Genomic DNA, 20,036 nt, shown 5'->3' on the forward strand with positions numbered 1-20,036 from the left:
CAAATAAACTAAACTAAAAAGGTGGATTATTGTATTCTACAGTACCTACACATTGAGACAATTCATGAGCACTAATCATATTTTTCCCTGACGAATAATAATGAATAACAATTGAGTAATCAAGAAGCACATCTTAAATTCAGAGATTTATTAAAAAGAAATCTGAACATTAAAAACATCTAAATACATATACATATATACATCACTGACATTTTCAAAGTTTATGGCTTAACTTAAAATTAAAAAAAAAAAAAAAAAACAGACTATTTTTACCAGTTAAGAGCTAATGCAACATAGGTGTAGAATTAATAAGTGATTACAGATACTTCAGGTGTTAATACAAATTATCATAAGCCAGTGTTTTTGAAAACAATGTAAATAGGGGGATTACAAGACTCTAATCTTTCATAACTCTAATCAAAGCTGATTTCCTGTTTATGGCACAGTAAACGTGGTAAAAACCCATCTTTGAATTACAGGCTTTCAGACCTGAAATGTTTTGATAACTTAGATGTTCTAATATTAACACATTGTTAATATGTAGATATTTTAATATGTAAAACAGATCTAAAATTGTGTTGAAGGATTAGAACAATTTCTAAACATACTTTACAGATGTGGTACAACATGCACTATATCACTAGCCTCACAGCTTAATAGTTACTCTTCATATTAGCTTACACAAATTACTGTACAAATTAATTTGGATATAAACTACTAGAAAAGTGATGCTGGAGAAATGTAACACTTCAGTGTGTTAGAAAAAGGTTTCCAGTCGGATCTTCAAGTTATTCTCCTGGTGTCTCACTGCAATTCCAAAACGGAGGAGCATCTCTATGTAAGGAGGCCAGAATGTGTCATCTATTGTCACGTAGGGGTCGTGTGGCGTGTTCAGGGCCTTGTTCATGAGCATCTGCAGGAGTCAAGGAGACACACAGCATCAACACCCATTTCTTGTGTGACACTAATTTTTTGCCACTTGCATGAAATTGTAAGAACAAGCAGTGAGTACAAAAGTACTGCAATATTTAAAGGAGCTTAAGGCCGGATTGAGGCAGAATTTATGAAAAAAGTTTGTATATGTTTTAAGTTTTCTAGTAATAATGTCAGATGAAGCGTTCCAAACCAAAAAGAATGAGCCCTCTAGTGTATCTCTCCTTTGCCTTGAACAGGCTGTGTGCTGCAAAATGTGCTGCAATTCGGGCCCAAATTTCCCGCGCTGGGCTGCGGATGTGACGTCACATGACGCTGCATGTGCGTTCTCCCCGTTCTCCCGTGCCGGTGCCGTTGAACGATAGCGCTAAAACGTCAGATTTTCAGATTATGAAGCTCAAGAATGAGATCAAGTCATATTTAGGCAGAAACAACTTTTCATTAACTGTATTTTGCCTTCAATCAATTTTTGGCAGGTGAAAATGCCTATTTTGTGTTGTAATGGTCCTTTAAAAGAGTTTAAAGCAATCCTGTGAGCTCTAGTGTTTATATTATGAAGCTCAAGAATGAGATCAAATCTTATTTAGGTAGAATCAACCTTTCATTAATTGCATTTGGCCTTCAATCAATTTTTGGCAGGTAAAAAGACCCATTTTCAGGGGAGAAATCAGATTCTGGCAGGCAATCACTTTTTGGCACGACACCGGCTTCACTGTTGGCTGCAGTACCCCCGACGGCCGTCGTGGTGAAGGGTGGCGCTAGAGAGTCTCATTTCTTAAAGGAGCCTCAAGCTCCTTTAAATAATAATACCATGTTACAACTTCTCAGAAATGAGATGTTTAAATGAGTCTGCAATTATGTATAATTAGTAGGAAAATGCTTCTTGCAATTAGCTGTTTTGTATAACATGAATAAAAGCAACAGGTCATACGCAATACAAGTTTACATTTGTCTTGGACACGACTGTGGCAAAGACTTCATTGAGCTTTTCTTTGGCACTGGTGTCATTATTGTACATTTTACATCTTACACATCTTCTATTAGAGAGTCAACAAAAAAGTCGACAAAAGAAAAAATAAACACCACTTAGATGATGAATACAGGAATGCTTAACACCTGCCAAGACTCTTCACATCCAGTTATTGATAAGGGCACCAAGTAGCTTCCATGTGCCAAGAGAGAATGTTTGTTTGACAGCATTCACTGGACAAACAACTAGCGTGATGTGAAGGTCCAACGAGGTCAGTGCAGGTCAGAGAAAGACAATCACACAAATCGCAGATCTTAGAGACATTTCTAAACAATAAGCACATTTCAATAAAATCAGATGAAACCACTGCAGCAGCATCTGACGGTGTTTCGGCCTCGCCTCAAACTGAGTCATAACAAAACAGACATGAAGGTTTTAGGTAGCTTTTCAAGTCTGCTTTAAAAAAAAATGATTAAAAAAATAATAACCAATAGATGGTACATAAGAAATATGTCATAAAATGAACATGGATAGTTGATTCCTACCAATTCTTTCTACAAGAGTGGCCAAATATTCCACCAGAGTTCTACCAAAAGCACCTGGTTAAGGTGAAGGTTGATAATGTTGATGGACACTGAACAAAAGATTACACGCTGCTTGATTTCTGAAATCATCAAAGATTTAAAAATCAAGCTCTCTCTCACTCTCTTTTTAAAAAGAATAAACATATAAACATATCTTATTCATGAAATGTTTATTATGCAAAGGTTGTGTTCTGATATGTCCTTTATATAAAGAGAGGAGACATGAACTAAATAAGAGTAAAAACAAGAGTACTGTAGTGATGTCCTTGAATTTGTACACAGGAACCACTTTCATAAAACATGACAAGAAACAAACAATCAAAAAACACAAACTACACAATGTCCATCACGTGTAAAAAGATTTCAGATATAAACAACGTTTTCTTGTGTCAACATTTTTTTGCTTTATTTCGATGATTAAGAAACTGTGGTTCAACCAAAGCTAATATTGATCAGTTAGACTGATATCAATAACATTTGACATGCTGTACTGTGTGCAAACTCACCTCAAGAATTTCATTGAGTGAAATAAGATCTTCTTTAATCTCTTGTGCAATGTTCTGAAAGGAAAAGCACAAGCTTGTTAGAAGTACTGGAGTGAGTCCAACCCAGATTGTTCGGTACAGCAGGTGGCGGTACCTTCTTCCTGCTTTTGAAAGATTCATTCTGGGGGAGAGGAAGGTGCTCCTCCAGGATCTCTCCCAGAGACTCCATCAGCTGTTCCTGGTAGGCCTTCATCTTCTGGATTTTTCCCTTGATGTCATGCAGCACACTGAATTGAAAATATACATGTAATTATTTTAAAACTCCCATAAGCTTCATTTAAGTAGATCAGCATTCATTGATTTACACAAAATATATTTTTTTTTCTTAATTTTGATATAAAAAGGAACCTGAGCTCCATCAGTGTAATATTTGCCACAACACCCACTTGCGCTCGGATAAAGTTGTTTTTTCTTGTTGAAGTTGTTTAACGTGATCGTTGGTCGCTTTTAGCACCTGTTTCTTCTCCTCCAGCCATCTTTGCTCACTGTAAAAAAAAATAAATTACAAAAAAGACAAAAGGTTCTGACATTAAGACGGATCTATTTATTATTAAAAGTATTTTTAAACCCTGATTAAGAACATCGAGTTATGGAATGCCTGCAGTATAAAGCAAACTTTACATACTCCTCTTTAGTCTCTTTCAATTTGTCTCTTTTGGCTTCACAACAAGAAACATACATTTCAAGTTCAGAGCACAGCTTGAGCATCTGCAGAAAACAAGAGAGAGAATTTAGCTGCATACACACATGGACAAATGTTTTGGTACACTTAACAAAACAAAAACCTACAACCATGAAAATGAAAAAAGTAATCATAGCAATTTACTGAAAATTGACCAATGAAAATCAGATATTGCTTCTTAATTGTGGTTCAACAGAATCATTACAAACTAAAACTAACTAATGAAACTTGACCCCTAGGCAAGATTGTAAATAGTTTGATCATATGTTAAACAACAGTATGTCTTGTATTTAACACCACATGTATCTTCAGTGTTCAGTTACTCAGTCTAACTATTTAAGGGGTGAAAAGTCTTCACTCTGCTGTTTGGTATCGTTGTGTTCACCACACTGAACATGGACCAGAGAAATCAAAGGAGAGAGTTGTCTCAGGAGATCGGAAAGAAAATTCTAGACAAGAAAGTTTAAGGTAAAGGCTAGGAGACAATCAAACAGGTTGATGTTCCTTTGACTGCAGTTGTAAATTTCATTCAAAAGTTTAGGGTCCACAGAATTGTAGGCAACCACCTTGGATGTTGATGTAAGAGGAAAACTGATGACAAATTGAAGAGAAGGCTAATGCGTATGGTAATCAAAGAGCCCGGAACTACTTCTAAAGAGATTCAAGGTGAACTCCAACGTCAAGTTACATCAGTGTCAAATTACATCATCCATCATTGTTTGAGACAAAGTAGACCACTGAGGAGGACTCCCTTTGGACAGATGAGACCAAACTGGAGCTTTTTGTCAAGTCAGATCAGCTCTATGTTCACAGACGCAAAAATAAAGCATCCATGGCAAAGAAGACTGGAGGTGCTATGAAAACACGAGTTATGTTCTTGAGCTGCTTTGCTGTATCTGGTACAGGGTGTCTTGAATCTTTGCAAGAACAATAAAATCTTAAGACATTCTGAAGACTAATGTGTTACCCAGTGATAGAAAGCTTGGTCTTAGACACAGGTCCTCCAACAGAATAATGACCCAAAACACAACTACAAACACCTACGAATTGCTAGGAATAAAACATTGCACTATTCTGAAATGGCCGTAAACGAGTTCTGATCTAAATCCAGTTGAACATCCGTTGAAAGAGCTGAAACTTGCAGTCTGGAAAAGAAACTCTTCAAACATGAGACATCTGGAGTAGCTTTCTCATGAAGAGTGGACCAAAATACCTGTTTGTACAACACAATAATTAACTGAGGATACCCTTCATGTTTAAAATTGGGTTTTTTAGTACATTTTTTACCAAAGTATTATTTATCACCACTGTTGTCAGTTTTCAAGCGTTTTTCCACCTAAATATGTGACTTTTTCTTTCCTTAATGGACGGGTAACAACAAAGATGTCTACATTTGTACTAGAGGCAATGATTTATCAATAAATATTGCTACTGCATTTCACAGATAAACATACCTCCTCTTTTCCAGCATGAAATACAATTTCAGGATTTGTTGCCAGCACTGGATGGAGATTTGAAGAAGAAAAAAAAAGAAGAAAAAAAATCAAAGAATAAGTACTTGTATATCACAATGCACACATTTCCAAAATGATGTACAAGGCGTGAATCTTGAAACAAAACTTTATACAACAAATCCTAAAATTCTTCACTTCGTAGCAAATAGCTAATGTAAAATATAGCAAGAAAACTATGGGTGTGATTTGTGACGTTGATATTTAAGTTGTAAATACAAAGATCATATTTTGTAGTCACAGCTCCCATCAGAGTATGAACGGAGGACTTACGTTTTGGCTCCAGTGCCTGCCACTGTTTCAGTTCAGCCTCTGTTGCCGTGAGTCTGTTTATGGACTATTAAAGATAAATATTCACAATAAATAAATTAAATAAAAATCCATCACCACTTTAAAGGATCATCAAATTATTTTAACAAATTAAAACCATAAAAATTAAAAACAGCCTGTCAAGCCCTTTAAAATTCAACAAAAAATATTTAATTTAAAGTAACAATACTTTTTATGTTCAAACACTTGCTCTGACTAAAGTATTCGGAGAGGAACTTTTCTTTTCAGATAATTCCCAATGGACAGGATTGTTAGGGAAAAAAAGGCATTTTTTCTTCTCAGTTTGCATTTAAAAGTTTTCATTTAAAAAAATAATGATTTTGTGCCACAAGCACATATCAACTAAAAGTGTATGAGGGTTTGTGAAAGGAACTTGAAATATGCATTTTCTGAAGATGCTTCATGCGGTGTGTAAACAAAAATCAGTAACGTTCTAATTATATACTTTCAAACTTATTAACATGAAGCTTTGTTACAACCACTGAGAATCTTAAGAGTATGTCTACAACATTGTATTCCTTTCAAAACTGATAACTAGAGAAGTTTATATGTAACATCCAGCCTACTTGTACATTTTAGGATTCCCCTTTAAAAAGAAAAAAAAAACAAAAAAAACAAACAAACTGTGAACTGTTTAGAGCAGGGATATTCAATTGGCGGCCCGCGGGCCACATGCGGCCCGCCAGGAGCTTTTATGTGGCCCCGGGTCATATTTCAAAAAAGGGGTTGTTTGTTGAAAAAAAAAAAAAAAATTCAGATTTTTTGCCAGTGTTGCACAGTGTTAATGTTTGTCACATTAACCTCCGTTGTACAGAGGACTTGTTGACATCATTAGGCTTCTAGGATTGGCCTGACATTTTTTTCATTTGAATAAGTGAGGACTTTGCATTTCAGATGGAACTTCTAAGCCTCCTATAATTTCATGTGATTGTTTTGTTTTGCTGATATAATGCACAGATGTAATTAATAAAGGAGCTTATGGTTAATATTTTAGTTGCTTATTTATAACATCAAACTGGCTACTATGGACTAAAATGCTTGTGCCCAATGCTTAATATAATATTCAAATAAGGAAATCTTGGTGGTGGTTCTTTGTCATTATGGCGTGTTTTATTAAAAGTAGGTCAATATCAATTTCATTAAGTTTGCACAATGCATGGTTTCAAAATGAACTTGCATTCAAAATAATATTTCTTTATCTGAATATTATATTTAACATTCACAATTACTAAATCTGGAAACAATTAATACATAATTCATATGTAAACTAGATATATTCAAATGTATAATACAAATGTATTATATTTACATAAGTCATCGTCTTTGAGTGCAAAATACATTTTGAAAACCCCCACATTTTCAAATTGTGCGGCCCTCTCCATACAGTCCTTTTGCAGATGTGGGCCCCGGCCGAATCTAGTTGAATACCTCTGGTTTAGAGTTTATAAAATCCAACATGTTAGTCAAAGCAAGAACAAAAACTTTTAACGGTAAGAGGTTGGTACACATGGTCACAGGACAATAAAGTCCAAACAGTATTATCTGGGATAATGTAAGTAAATAAAGTCTTGCACTTTGTCACTGCTGTCATTCATCCTTATTTTTCCCCCCAATCCACACTAAGTCCTCTGCCATGAAAAGCTTAATAAGGCTTCTTAATTTTGGCTGAAGATGGCAATTTTTTTTTTAGTTGACTTTTGCAATGCTGCTGAAAAGCTCATTTGGATGGAAAGTGGCTTTGTTTGAAAACAAAAGATGTCAAGTTTAAGAAAGTCTCTTTAACAGTTCTCGCTTTATTAAAATTTTTTTAGTGCGCTAAATTGTTGGTGTAACAACATTTGTTTTAAACTTTGTATTTCCTACACAAGCTTTTCCAGCTGTTTTTCACCTGTAGAGACATTTTACGACTTAAGCCGGCGTTATCTCAATGGGGAGTTTAAGTTTTAATAATGTTTGTGGAAATCTCAGGCAGACAATGTAGTAGAGCATCTCATCAAACTACTTTGTGGAAAAGTTCATATTTTGTGTAAATAAGACTTGGTATAAGCACTGATGTGAAAAAAGAGGGAACTATTATAACATTTAAAATTCAGGTTTCCATTTTTGTAAAATTTCAAGAACGATTGAAACTGTCAACAACTTTACCTGCTCTTGCAGACTGTCACAGAAGTCTGGTCCACTCAGTATGATCTCATTCTGAAGCTGCAACACAACACAAGCACAGTCTGTAGCTTGTATCCTTTAAGATTGGTTGGTATTTTTAAAGAAAAATAGCAAACAAATTTCCCTATTGGGAATGAAGTGCAATTGAAAGATACTGTAAATCCTCCTTGAGTTTAGTAAAGTGACAACATTTACAATTTTCTTGACCAAACAAAGATGACTAGACGAGCTCTGTCTGTAATGCAGCCAGCTGCAAAACAGGAAAATCGATTTTCCGATTTTCCCTTTTTAACATCGATTGTGATTAATAAATCCGATTTAGATTTAAAATCGATTAATCGCACAGCCCTAATCCTAACTATATCTCCATACATCCTAACTCTAACAATAACATCCTAACTCTAACATCCTAACTCTAACTCTAACATCCTAACTTCCTAACTATAACTGTAACATCCTAACTATAAGTGTAACATCCTAACTATAACTCTAAAATCCTAACTATAACTCCACACATCCTAACTCTATCTCTACCATCAGACTGATGAGTGTAACCTGCACTCACCTGTTCCAGCTGACTGAACTGCTCCTCACACATCTCCATCCTAACTAACTCTAACATCCTAACTAACTCTAACATCATAACTCTAACATCATAACTCTAACTAACTCTAACTCTAACATCATAACTAACTCTAACATCATAACTAACTCTAACATCATAACTCTAACTCTAACATCATAACTAACTCTAACATCATAACTCTAACATCATAACTAACTCTAACATCATAACTCTAACTCTAACATCATAACTAACTCTAACATCATAACTAACTCTAACATCATAACTAACTCTAACATCATAACTCTAACTCTAACATCATAACTAACTCTAACATCATAACTCTAACATCATAACTAACTCTAACATCATAACTCTAACATCATAACTAACTCTAACATCATAACTCTAACTCTAACATCATAACTAACTCTAACATCATAACTCTAACATCATAACTAACTCTAACATCATAACTCTAACATCATAACTAACTCTAACATCATAACTCTAACATCATAACTCTAACATCATAACTCTAACTAACTCTAACTCTAACATCATAACTCTAACTCTAACATCATAACTAACTCTAACATCATAACTAACTCTAACATCATAACTAACTCTAACATCATAACTAACTCTAACATCATAACTCTAACATCATAACTAACTCTAACATCATAACTCTAACATCATAACTAACTCTAACATCATAACTCTAACATCATAACTAACTCTAACATCATAACTCTAACATCATAACTAACTCTAACATCATAACTAACTCTAACATCATAACTCTAACATCATAACTAACTCTAACATCATAACTCTAACATCGTAACTCTAACTAACTCTAACATCATAACTAACTCTAACATCATAACTCTAACTCTAACATCATAACTAACTCTAACATCATAACTCTAACTCTAACATCATAACTAACTCTAACATCATAACTAACTCTAACATCATAACTAACTCTAACATCATAACTAACTCTAACATCATAACTAACTCTATAAACCTGTACCTGCTCCAGCTGACTGAACTGCTCCTCACACATCTCCATCATAACTAACTATAACATACATTACTAACTCTAACTCTAGTGTAACCTGTACCTGCTCCAGCTGACTGAACTGCTCCTCACACATCTCCATCATAACTCTAACTCTAACATCATAACTGTAACATACTAACTATAACTCTAGTGTAAACCTGTACCTGCTCCAGCTGACTGAACTGCTCCTCACACATCTCCAGCAGCGCAGAATGCGCGTCCTCTGAAAGCTCCGGTGCTGTCTGACCGCCTGCGTTCACCTCCCCCTGAACAAGGAAACAATACTGGTCAAACATATCGATTTAGGCTGGACTTTAATGCATAATGACAAAGACTGAAAACTAGCCACGCTAGCTTCTGTTAACTTTCGACAAAGTGCGTTAGCAGGATCGATTATCTGTTATAAACGTAAAACCATTACGGAATACATCAAAACGCACATATCTATGTGACAAGTATTACCCCAACAAAAATGACATCTTACCATATTTTAAACACGCTGTTGTCAAACACACAACAACTTCAACGCTGCCTCCTTTTCAAAATACCGCCAATGACGTCACGTCCGCCACAGACACCGCTGCTGTTGCTGTCTACGCATGCGCAAGCGCCGTCACAAGGAGAGAAAATGTAGAGGAAAATATGAATTTGTTAGAAGTGCACGGGTTCTCTCTTTCTTTTGTAGGTTTTAGCAGCTTATCATAACATAGAGAGAACATCAAGCGTATGATATTTATAGACTTTTACTAAGTAGTTGTGGATCAGTGGAAAGAGTTGGTTCTCCTCAGGGGTGCAAATCCGATGTGAGGATTTGGGGGAACACCAACGTGATTTTAATTTTTAATTTTTTGCCAATATGCAACTCATACTATGCCATAAATTGGTAAAGGCTCGCCAAAAAATACTGCACAGGGAATCATTTATTGTGCTTACCTTTCTTGTTTATTTGTCCTAAACAGGACGTGTCACTTCTTATATATTATTATTATTATTATTATTATTATTATTATTATTATTATTATTATTATTATTATTATTATTATTATTATTATTATTATTATTATTATTATTATTTATTATTATTTATTATTATTATTATTATTATTATTATTATTATTATTATTATCATTATTATATATTACTGCTGTTATATTCGTAAATCATAATTTTAAGGGTTTTGGACATGTAGTGTCTACTCATCTCAAATTCTTCTCACCATCTTCCTTTTATCCTATTGGACTACTTTATGCACGATCAATTGATATATGGATGAAATATGGAGCCCTAAACAAGTTGTTTAAACTAACTGATCATGTTTTAACACAGTTATGGTGGTAAACGGTTCTTAAAAAAAAAATGGACCCATTGCTTTCTGTACACTTCAAAACGCACGGTGGATGTATTATTTTTTTAGAAATATATTTTTAATAAATATTCTACATATTCAACCTTTAAGTCTGAAAATACATTTGTTCATTTTTGAATAATTTAGGGTATTTTTATTAGGGGGGACAATTCATGTTTTTCAGAAATTGGGGGGGACATGCCCCCCCCGTCCCCCCCGGGATCTGCACCCATTCTCCTCCAGCCTGAAGGTTAGGGGATCGATACCTAACCATTATGGTATGTGTGGAGAATCAAAAACACTGCTTTCTAGAGTGTAAATAAAATAAAACATGCTATATGATAGTGTTTGGATGATTGGAAAAAAATGCTGTATACTCTGCTCCCAGCGGTTTATGTGGAATCTAATTTACATTTAACCTTTTACCTGCTTTTACACCAAAAATATAATATGTTAGGTTTAACCACTAAATATCAAATCATCCAGCTAAAAATTATTTAAAAAAAGCTTGCATGGTCAGAAAGCCTATAAGGGATGTTATCTGTCCCTGGAGCTCAAAAGGTTGCAGTAAACTTTAAAGTAAGCCAAATTGACAATATTTGGCAAGAACATTTTGCCATGATGTTTGTATACTAAATACCTCATAGAGTATTGTTATCAATCAGTATACTAACAATGGCTAATCTGATGTTTAGAAAGGTTAAAGACGTAAGTGTTTCCATGATTTTGTCCAACTTTGAAACTGAAACACAGTCAAATTGAGTGTAACGTCATTCCCAGTTATGACTTTCCACTTTTAAGGTAAATGAGACGTATGATAAGACAAAAAAAGGAGGGTGGGGTGCAGCAGAGTGGCTCACTTCATAACCCCCCCCCCCAAAAAAAAAATAAAAAAGAAAAAGAAAAACAGAAGTGTAAAGAAAAAACAGGGTACCGTTGTGTCACATGAGTGGTCTTTTCTCAAGGATATTAACCTTAGTTAATTTGATTTATCAAGTAGCACACTCCCTCAATGTCTGCCTCTTTGGGATTTTTATGTAAATTCAGTGGTCCTTTCGTGTTTTTGCTTAAATTGAGTTGTTCATTTATTTTCCCATGTAACAAATAATTAGGAATCTATGTTATTAATTGATTACACTAAAATCATTTACTGTAGAATTTAACAACAGAAATCATACATTACCTACAAAAAAGAAAAAGCAAGAAACAAATCATAAACTCTAAAATAAATAGAAAATAAATTAATTTATTTCAAAAATACATGTGTATTACTTGGTAGTATCCCCCCAGCGCTAACTGCAGTGCAGCGCAGTTCTTATAGTCACCGGCAGGTGTCACTGTTTCTGACTTTTTTGAAGTTAATTCGCAAATTGGAGTCCTCTCTTTTTCTTTTAAAAATAGTTTCCTTTTTTACTTTGTTTCTTTAAGTTGTCTTTAATTCATCCTCATTTTACCCCTCTTTTTTAAAGGATTTAAAAATTCAATATTTTTTTTTTAAATAGCATGTTGGTTTCAATTCAATAACAGATGAGTTAAAATAGGTGGTTAATAATTGCCGCGCGCGCGTGCGCACACACAAACACACACAAACACACAAAGACACACACACGTTTTTTAAAAGACAAAGTATTTTGTTATTCTACTGCTTTGCTAAATTATTATCGTGCTGCCAGGGATGCAACACTTATCTACCTCTTCTCTCATATGTTTTTCTGCTCTTTTATGAGCCACATTTCTGATTGGCTGTGTTCATGTTAATAGACCTCCGTCATTTAGATTAGCAGCATTTGTTCCAGTAAAACATAAAACAAAATGAAGAATTTAATCCAAATATTCGGCCTGACTCATTCTGGATTTTTGATTTTAGCGGTGTGGTTGCAGCAGCTGAGAGGATCTCGTGTTTTTATTGCCAGCACCCCCCCACAAAAAAAAAAAAAAAATCAAAAAAATCACAGTCTCGATTATCTGAATGATCAACTAGAATTTGATTAATATGCAAATTTATGAGTAAAGCATTCCATTTGAGCCTTCGGAGCAGCCTAATTAATCAACAGTTAAAGGAAATTAATACATACATCAATTCTGTCAGGAACATGCTTAGTTCAATCGTCCGTAAAATTGAAGTTTGAAGTATTAACTGGCTCCACAGGAAGGCTATGATTAAAACTCTACATTTTGTCTCCATTTAGAAATATAGACTGGTTTGACTCGAGGCAAATATAAAGTCATTTAAAGATCTCCTTTTTATACTTAATCAGTAATAATAATAATAATAGAATTAGCAATATTGATGATAATGATAATAATAATCAGTAATATATATATATATATATATATATATATATATATATATATATATATATATATATATATATATATATATATATATATATATATATATATATATATATATATATATATATATACAGTTTTTGTTGCAGACAATAAGGTGGAAAGCATTGAACTAATCAATCAAATAGTGTTTTACACTTGCACCTGACACAAATAATAAAAGAGAGGCAGAGAGAGTATAAAAATGAGTGGGGAAGGGATGAAAAGAGAGAGGGCTGTACTATTGTTTCAGTAGGGACTCATGCATCAAACTTCAATTTTCCGGATGATTGAAGTAGTGATTTTTTCTATCTTGGAGTGAAATACTGGAATACACTTAAAACCTCCAGATTAATTACCACGAAGTGGTCCCTCAAACTGTAGTATTACTTATCACCGACCCGCCTGACAAGCCCTCATAAAATAAGCAAGTGAAATCCATAATCGTAGCCTCCCTTTACACTCTCCCTTCATAAATATGCTTGATTCAGAATAAGCTCCTGAACACACACACGCAAAAACAATATAAGTTTTGAACTGACATATTCATATTTGCAGGTCAGTTTTCAAAATAATTTAACTCAATTGATTTTTTTTTTTCCTGCGTGGTACCTTTAAATTGAAAGGCTGGACCTAAATAAATCTGACATACACCCTTTAAAAATCTCTCACTTTGCATTCATAATAAGTGTGTACACATTTATTAAACTGCTTAATAGTGCAGGTGTAATAAGCTATAAGGCCAGTATTTGCCAACAAGTATAACTTCTCTATTAATTTAATTACCATTTTATTATGATGTAATTCAATATCTATTCAAATACAAGTATAAAGTTTTAAATGCCAGCAGGGGCGGGTATAATTTAGATATATACATTGAAAAACCTACAACTACTCTATAATCTGTTACAAATATACTGTTTATAGAGCAAAATAAGGGGGTAAGTGTTACAGAATCTTGGACTAATTTGCCTATAGAATCTACAAAAGCCACAGTCATATCAAGTGCCTTCAACTTATTTGGGTAGAGCTGTTTTAAAAAAAACATAGTTTCAAGAAGAGAAAAAAAGCAAACACTATAAAACAACCCAGAAGAAGACAGCTTAACTTATCCTTTCTTTAAACAAAGAAGGTTAAACAGGAGGTCGCCTTTTGAGTTCCTCTTTTGGATAGTGTCTTTCTCACATCACCATGTTTTCAGCTTCATTAAACTCCTTAAAGACAAAAGAAATAAAAAGCCAAAAGAAGAGAAAAGATGAGAAGAAAACAAACAAAAGACTCCCTAACCAGACTTTGGCAGAAATGTCACAGTCCCAGCTCTTTATGGCTGCCTATTTAACATTAAAAACACTTCCAACAAAATCCATTTCTTGTTTAGAAAATGTTCTTGGACAGAAGTCAAACATATTATTCCAGGGCTAAAAAGCGGATAAAGACAAGCGGCTCACAAAAAGCGGCAGTTTCATTGTAATTCATTGACTTGTTCAAAACGCCAAGCAAAGAAAGGGGCCAGACATTAATAGCCGCAGATGCCCTCATGAAGGGAGAGTCTATGTAGGCATTATAGCCTTTGTTCGCACCCAGTTAAACTGTTTAAAAGGAGGGTTAACTCAATCCATCAAATTGTCTGAAATTGTGAGGAAATTTCAAAAACCATATGGCTTCCAAACGTTTGCGTCCTTTTTGTGCGGTGGGACACACTTGTCTCAGTATTGCTGCCTGCGGGGAACCGGCCCTGCTCCTTTGTGACTCGTCCCATCAGGGAACGCTGCTCATTTGTCCCCACTTTTCATGCTTTACGCTCAAAATTACGGCCCAGTCCCGCAGAACAAAAAAGGTCTATAAAGGCCCGGGGAAACTGGCCCAAAACTTTGTGTTTTTGTGGCATCCTCGTCTTTTTTCAGCCCCGGCACCAGATTTGTGTTTCTCACATAAATTTTTAGCACAAATGGAGAAACACGTCTAAGGGTCAAGAAGCCACGATACGCATTTAGGATGTGAAAGGGGATGCGGGATTCCGGGCCACAAAATGTTTAGAGCGTTCGAGTAGAAAAGGACACAAAGGGACAAAATAATTCAGTATAATAACTCTCAATAGGCCGCTTTTCATAGGCTTACACGCCTGAATTGGTAACAAGAGCAGTTTGTAAAATTACGGCTTCTGTATTTAGTTAAAATAAAACAAACAAACAAAGAACAAACAAAAAAAATATCAATCCAAAGATTACAAGATAAAAGAAATATTCTGAAAAGCAAATTTTATTCCCATAGTAGCCTATGTACAATACAGTCTGTGCATTGGTTTTCAAATAATGTCCTGATTTCAGAAAGGCACTTACAGGTATACAAAACATAACAACTTCATAACTGCAAATCCATTAGATCCAAACAATAATCTAAAAAAGAAGCCTATAGCTTGTCAAAACCACCGCAATTTTAACTGCCGTTTCTCGACATCGCTCGAACATTTCCAGGAAATAAAGGCAGATATCTGTGAGTCTCCGGACTGCCTCTCCGGTCGTCGGCATCATCATCATCCGCACTGAAGTCAGAAGAGCTGCGGTCAAACAATGACGAGGGGCAGGAGAAGAGGAGAGCAGCCGCCAGGGGCGAGGCAGTCGTGCAGGCTCACAGGTATTACCAGAGCGATGAAATAAAAAAAAAAAGGGGGAAAATAAATAGATGATGATCACAAATCAAATCATGCATTTCCATGCAAGCAAATGGAAAACCCGAGCACTTTCATTGTGGTGTGATGAGACAGGCCTTACAGGAAAAGCAGTAGGACAGGTGTGTGTGTGTGTGTGTGTGTGTGTGTGTGTGTGTGTGTGTGTGTGTGTGTGTGTGTGTGTGTGTGTGTGCGTGCGTGCGTGCGTGCGTGCGTGCGTGCGTGCGTGTGTGTGTGTGTGTGAGTATGCGCCCGCGTGCATTTGAATGCATCTGTGTAGTGTACTACTGTGTAAAAAAAAAAAGTTACTCATGTTATTTTAGACCATATTGCTTTGATCGAAAGAAGTAACAGTTTGCTAATGAATATACTGTAAAATATCACTGCATATTTCTTTCTCTGCGTTCATGCTTTCACTATGAATAAGTCAATCTGTGCCGATAAAAAAATTCATACATTTTGGTACATGTTCTGAGTCATGGTATACAATATAAGCAGTAAGTGTACAAGTTCTCCTTGGATTTTCTTCTCTTCTTTATTGTCTATATGGATGCGTTGGCCCTCCAGCTCCTCGCTGCATGCGCCATCAGTCATCCACATCAATCTCCACGTCCTCGTCCTCCGAGCACTCTTTACTAGTTGTGTGGTCTGAGAAAGGAGACAGCGGCGACGTCCGCAGTTTGTTCCCGAGCCCGCGCTCCCCGTGCGGGCCCGGCCCCCGCGCGGGGGACTCGGGCCGCGGGTGGCCCAGCGTGCCGTTGGCGCATTTCTCCAGGTCCGCCAGCTTGGCCAGCTTGTCCAGGGGGACCTGTCCGATGGCCTTGGCCGACTCCACGTCGGCCTTCATCTCCTCCAGGTCCCGCTTTAGCTTGGCCCTCCGGTTCTGGAACCACGTGATGACCTGCGCGTTGGTCAGGCCCAGCTGCTGCGCGATCTGGTCCCGGTCGGCCGGGGACAGGTACTTCTGGTACAGGAAGCGCTTCTCCAGCTCGTAGATCTGGTGGTTGGTGAAGGCCGTCCGGGACTTCCGACGCTTCTTCGGGGTGGTTCTCTGGCCGAAAAGAGTCATTCCGTCCCGACCTGTGATGTAGAGAGAATTTCAATGAAAATCATTGATACATGCTCTGCGTGCGTAAAGGAATCCCCACTCAAAAATAACATAGGCTACATAACACATGCATAAATATAATGCAAGAAATAAAAAAAAAATCACGTAATACAAAACATATATGTTCATTAATATATAAAAGGAAAATTGCGCAAAAAAGAACATTTTTTGGTACCAACTTTGGATTGTATAACAAGAAATATGTAAAGAGAGAAGGGATGTGGGATGGGATGGGGGGGGGGGGGGGGGGGGGTTAAAACTGTTAAGTCAGAACTAGATGTGAAATGTCCTTTATTATAATATTCTGTTTGTAAATGAAAAAACAATAAAGATATTGTTAAAAAAAAAAAAAAGAACATTTATCCACAAGTACAGCACGGATAATTTCATTGTATTTAAAGACTCCTCAACAACATGTTCCCAACCTAAATTAAAATGTCTCTCAGATTGAATGAACAAAATGCATTCCAAAACAACATCAAATAAAAGTTACTGTATATTTTCTGTACCTTCGGCAGCCTGTAAAACGCTGACTTCCAGGCCCTTGAAGGTCTTGCTGGCCAGCTCCTCCAGCGCGCACAGCGGCGAGGTCTGCGTGAGCAGCGCCCGGCTGGAGAGAGGGATGCTGGACGGACGGTGCTTCTCCGAGGACGAGATGAGATGAGCGGTGCCACAAATGGTGTAGCTGCGTTTCACGGACGGCTTGTTCAGGATGTCGTCGATGCTGAAGGGAGTCAGCGGCTTGTTGGAGTTGGCAGGAGGCGGCAAGTGGTCCAGCGGACTTCGCCTCCTGTGCTCCGCTGCATCACATTTGGCCACTTCTTTCGATGTCATCATCGGTCTGACGGCAAGAGTTTATAAGACTTGCTTGATGTAGTCAAAGAAACGGCGGAGGTTTTTTCCGAGGGGGAAGGAAAATGTCACATAACAGTTCAGAGGTAAAAAATAAAATAAGGTAATAATAACAATAATAAAAATAAAAAGCTCAGATATAGCAGGGGCAAAGGAGGAAAATGATTTCTTATTCCACAGTGGGATGTTGTACAAAGTGTCGATCCTCGGGAGCTGCGGGTCCGCAGGAGTGAGATGCCTCCCTGAAAATGGCGAGGTCCAAAGAGTTGACGATTACTAACAAGTTATCATTGATTGGTTGGTAATCAATTATCTCCAGTGGCACTTTTCGCCCTCTTTCCGTTCACTCTTTGACTATGTTGCAGTCCAGTGCGGGGCTTTTTGCGACTGGGGGTGTCCCATTAATTAGGACGCATGGCTGGAGGAGGAGGAGCCCGGCGGAATTATAATGCTTTGTGCTCTTATCATCTTTGGTCTAATTTAGTCGTGTGGTGAGATACCAGAATAGGTATATGGGGTAAATGAGGGGAAGCAAAAAGAGAGAAAGAGAGAGAGAGAGGGAGAGAGAGAGAGAGAAAGGGGGGAAGGGAGGGCGAAAAAGGGAGAAGGGGTGAAAGAATCACAATCTGTCGACAATTTGAGCGTTTTTACGCGTGAAACTTCAGTTCAGCTCCAGTTGAGTCTGCAGTTTAAAAAGTATTTGGATTATGCCGATGGTTCTGAAAAGACAAGTCGACTCGGGTTACTTTAGAGACCGCAGCGATAGTCAGGAGGATATTTTTTTTTGCTCCATTCAAAGCGTGGATAATCTTTTGTTTTATAAAGCTAATGCAGAGCTGGGCCATATATCAGCTCTGATGATGCCTCCTCTGAGGGGAGAGAGGCAGCAGCATGCATCCCTCTCAGCAACGCCAAACCCGGGCCATAACTCAGGCGAAAGGGCTCCTTTTATATCATCCGAGAAAGATTTCATTTCCTCAGCTCTCCGAGCATCGCGCAGGTTTGACGTGATGAGTTATTTTGGCGCTTGACTGACATACCGGAGAAAGTATTTGCATAGGCTGCATGCGCCGCAAACTAGAAGAGGGGGAATACAAACTTCTATTCATCACTCATTTGCAGTTTAAGCGAAAAGTTTCAGTTTTTCGATTCATAATATTTCAATTTCCCTTTTTTTTTAAAGTACATTATAAATTAACGTATTTTATTTTTCCACTTATTATCGTTCACCGAATTCTTCTTCAGCAATTCCGTGCTTTTTGTTGCTGTGATTTTCGTACACCTTGATTTTTAGAACGAATATCTGTTTAAGATGTAGTGATGACACCTTCAGGTCATTAATAAACGCAAAAGAAAAGAAAGACGATGATTAGGAGTAGAAGGAGGAGGATGCAAAAAGGGACCAGGTAAATTTAGCATTTAACTTCTAAGTATTTTTGGTGATGCTCTTTAATTGACTCCTTATATTTATTCGTTTGCCGACATCTTATAATTTACAATTTAGTGTACATGTATTTTTTTAACATTAATGGCCCATTTTGTATTTATTGCGGAAATATATTAAGTATTTTTTGTTACATGTATAAAAATGCCTAATTTATTCCAAATCAAAAGGGTTTCATAACAATATAATTTGAATCCAAGTGTTTTCTTTTTTTCTACCCCTAGAAAATAAACAACAAGAAAGGAAAGTGGTTCCCAGTTTGCAACTGCCATCTGGTTATGCGACCAGTTTCGTTTTATCGGGTTATTCAGCTGAAGAAAACGACCAGACAGTATTTATTTGCTGCTGGTGGGGGGTCAGATCTGATTTCTGTGCTAACTGTTTTCTGGATGCTGTGTGGAAATATAAGCAGCTTCTTTCAAACACATTTGCTATTGGTTCTTTTATTTTATTATGAGGTTTTCCAAATTATTTAAAAATGTGTCCAGATCTGGAGTTAGAATTAGAAAGGCACTTGATAGAAAAAAAAGAAACAAATTATGTAGCAACTAATTTGTTCACATGTGAACTTAAATTCTGTTAAAGCAGAGCCCTGTCAATGAAGATAATATTCCCATAAAAAGTCAAATATCAAATATAATTCATAGTCTGAAAAAATGATAATAAATGATTCACAAATGATAAAAGGAGCAACACTTTTAACTTGCAGCACGTTATAAATTAGAGTGATGATTTTCTCACATGACATCAAATGTGTGTTACCAGCTGCTCTGGAGGCTCTCTTTCTTAAAAGCATATTTGTAATGTTGTGTTATCATATCTGTGTCTTTCTCGCCAAGGTCAACAACATTTTCAGTGCCTCAGCTCTCCTTCAGCCAGAAAACTTCATCTCTTAACTTACTAAACTGCAGTGGACATTTCTTGCAGGGGACA

At 36.5% G+C, this 20,036-nt stretch overlaps 2 protein-coding genes across 3 annotated transcripts; both read right to left on the bottom strand.

Moving 5' to 3' along the window:
- Positions 1-211: 211 nt before the first annotated feature.
- cenpk (centromere protein K) lies at positions 212-9,912 on the bottom strand. Of its 2 annotated transcripts, none has more exons than XM_061732598.1 (10): positions 9,840-9,912; positions 9,520-9,621; positions 7,701-7,757; positions 5,499-5,562; positions 5,169-5,215; positions 3,658-3,740; positions 3,419-3,517; positions 3,127-3,259; positions 2,994-3,047; positions 212-913 (listed from the first exon to the last, which is right to left on the bottom strand). In XM_061732598.1, exons 1-10 carry the CDS (start codon positions 9,840-9,842, stop codon positions 758-760), a joined length of 798 nt encoding a protein of 265 aa, XP_061588582.1. In that variant the 5' UTR covers positions 9,843-9,912; the 3' UTR covers positions 212-757. The 2 variants fall into 2 exon arrangements, with proteins under 2 accessions (XP_061588582.1, XP_061588589.1); XM_061732605.1 differs by lacking the exon at positions 212-913 and adding an exon at positions 1,559-2,136.
- Positions 9,913-15,463: 5,551 nt separating this feature from the next.
- lbx1b (ladybird homeobox 1b) lies at positions 15,464-17,884 on the bottom strand. The gene is made up of 2 exons (XM_061732619.1): positions 17,317-17,884; positions 15,464-16,779 (listed from the first exon to the last, which is right to left on the bottom strand). The coding sequence occupies exons 1-2, from the start codon at positions 17,642-17,644 to the stop codon at positions 16,286-16,288; spliced, it is 822 nt and encodes a 273-aa protein (XP_061588603.1). The 5' UTR covers positions 17,645-17,884; the 3' UTR covers positions 15,464-16,285.
- Positions 17,885-20,036: the final 2,152 nt, after the last annotated feature.

The sequence above is a fragment of the Cololabis saira genome, chromosome 1 (genome assembly GCF_033807715.1).
Source record: "Cololabis saira isolate AMF1-May2022 chromosome 1, fColSai1.1, whole genome shotgun sequence".
NCBI classification, from domain to species: domain Eukaryota; kingdom Metazoa; phylum Chordata; class Actinopteri; order Beloniformes; family Belonidae; genus Cololabis; species Cololabis saira.

Bases quoted from the DNA above. Each gene is read 5' to 3' on its own strand.
- cenpk (XM_061732598.1), bottom strand. The intron at 5,563-7,700 runs GTAAAGTTGTTG...TATCTTTAATAG, and splicing joins GTGACAGTCTGCAAGAGCAG to TCCATAAACAGACTCACGGC. The intron at 3,741-5,168 runs GTATGTTTATCT...TGTTTTCTGCAG, and splicing joins TTCATGCTGGAAAAGAGGAG to ATGCTCAAGCTGTGCTCTGA.
- lbx1b (XM_061732619.1), bottom strand. From the start codon at position 17,644: ATGATGACATCGAAAGAAGTGGCCAAATGTGATGCAGCGGAGCACAGG. The intron at 16,780-17,316 runs GTACAGAAAATA...TCTACATCACAG, and splicing joins CGTTTTACAGGCTGCCGAAG to GTCGGGACGGAATGACTCTT.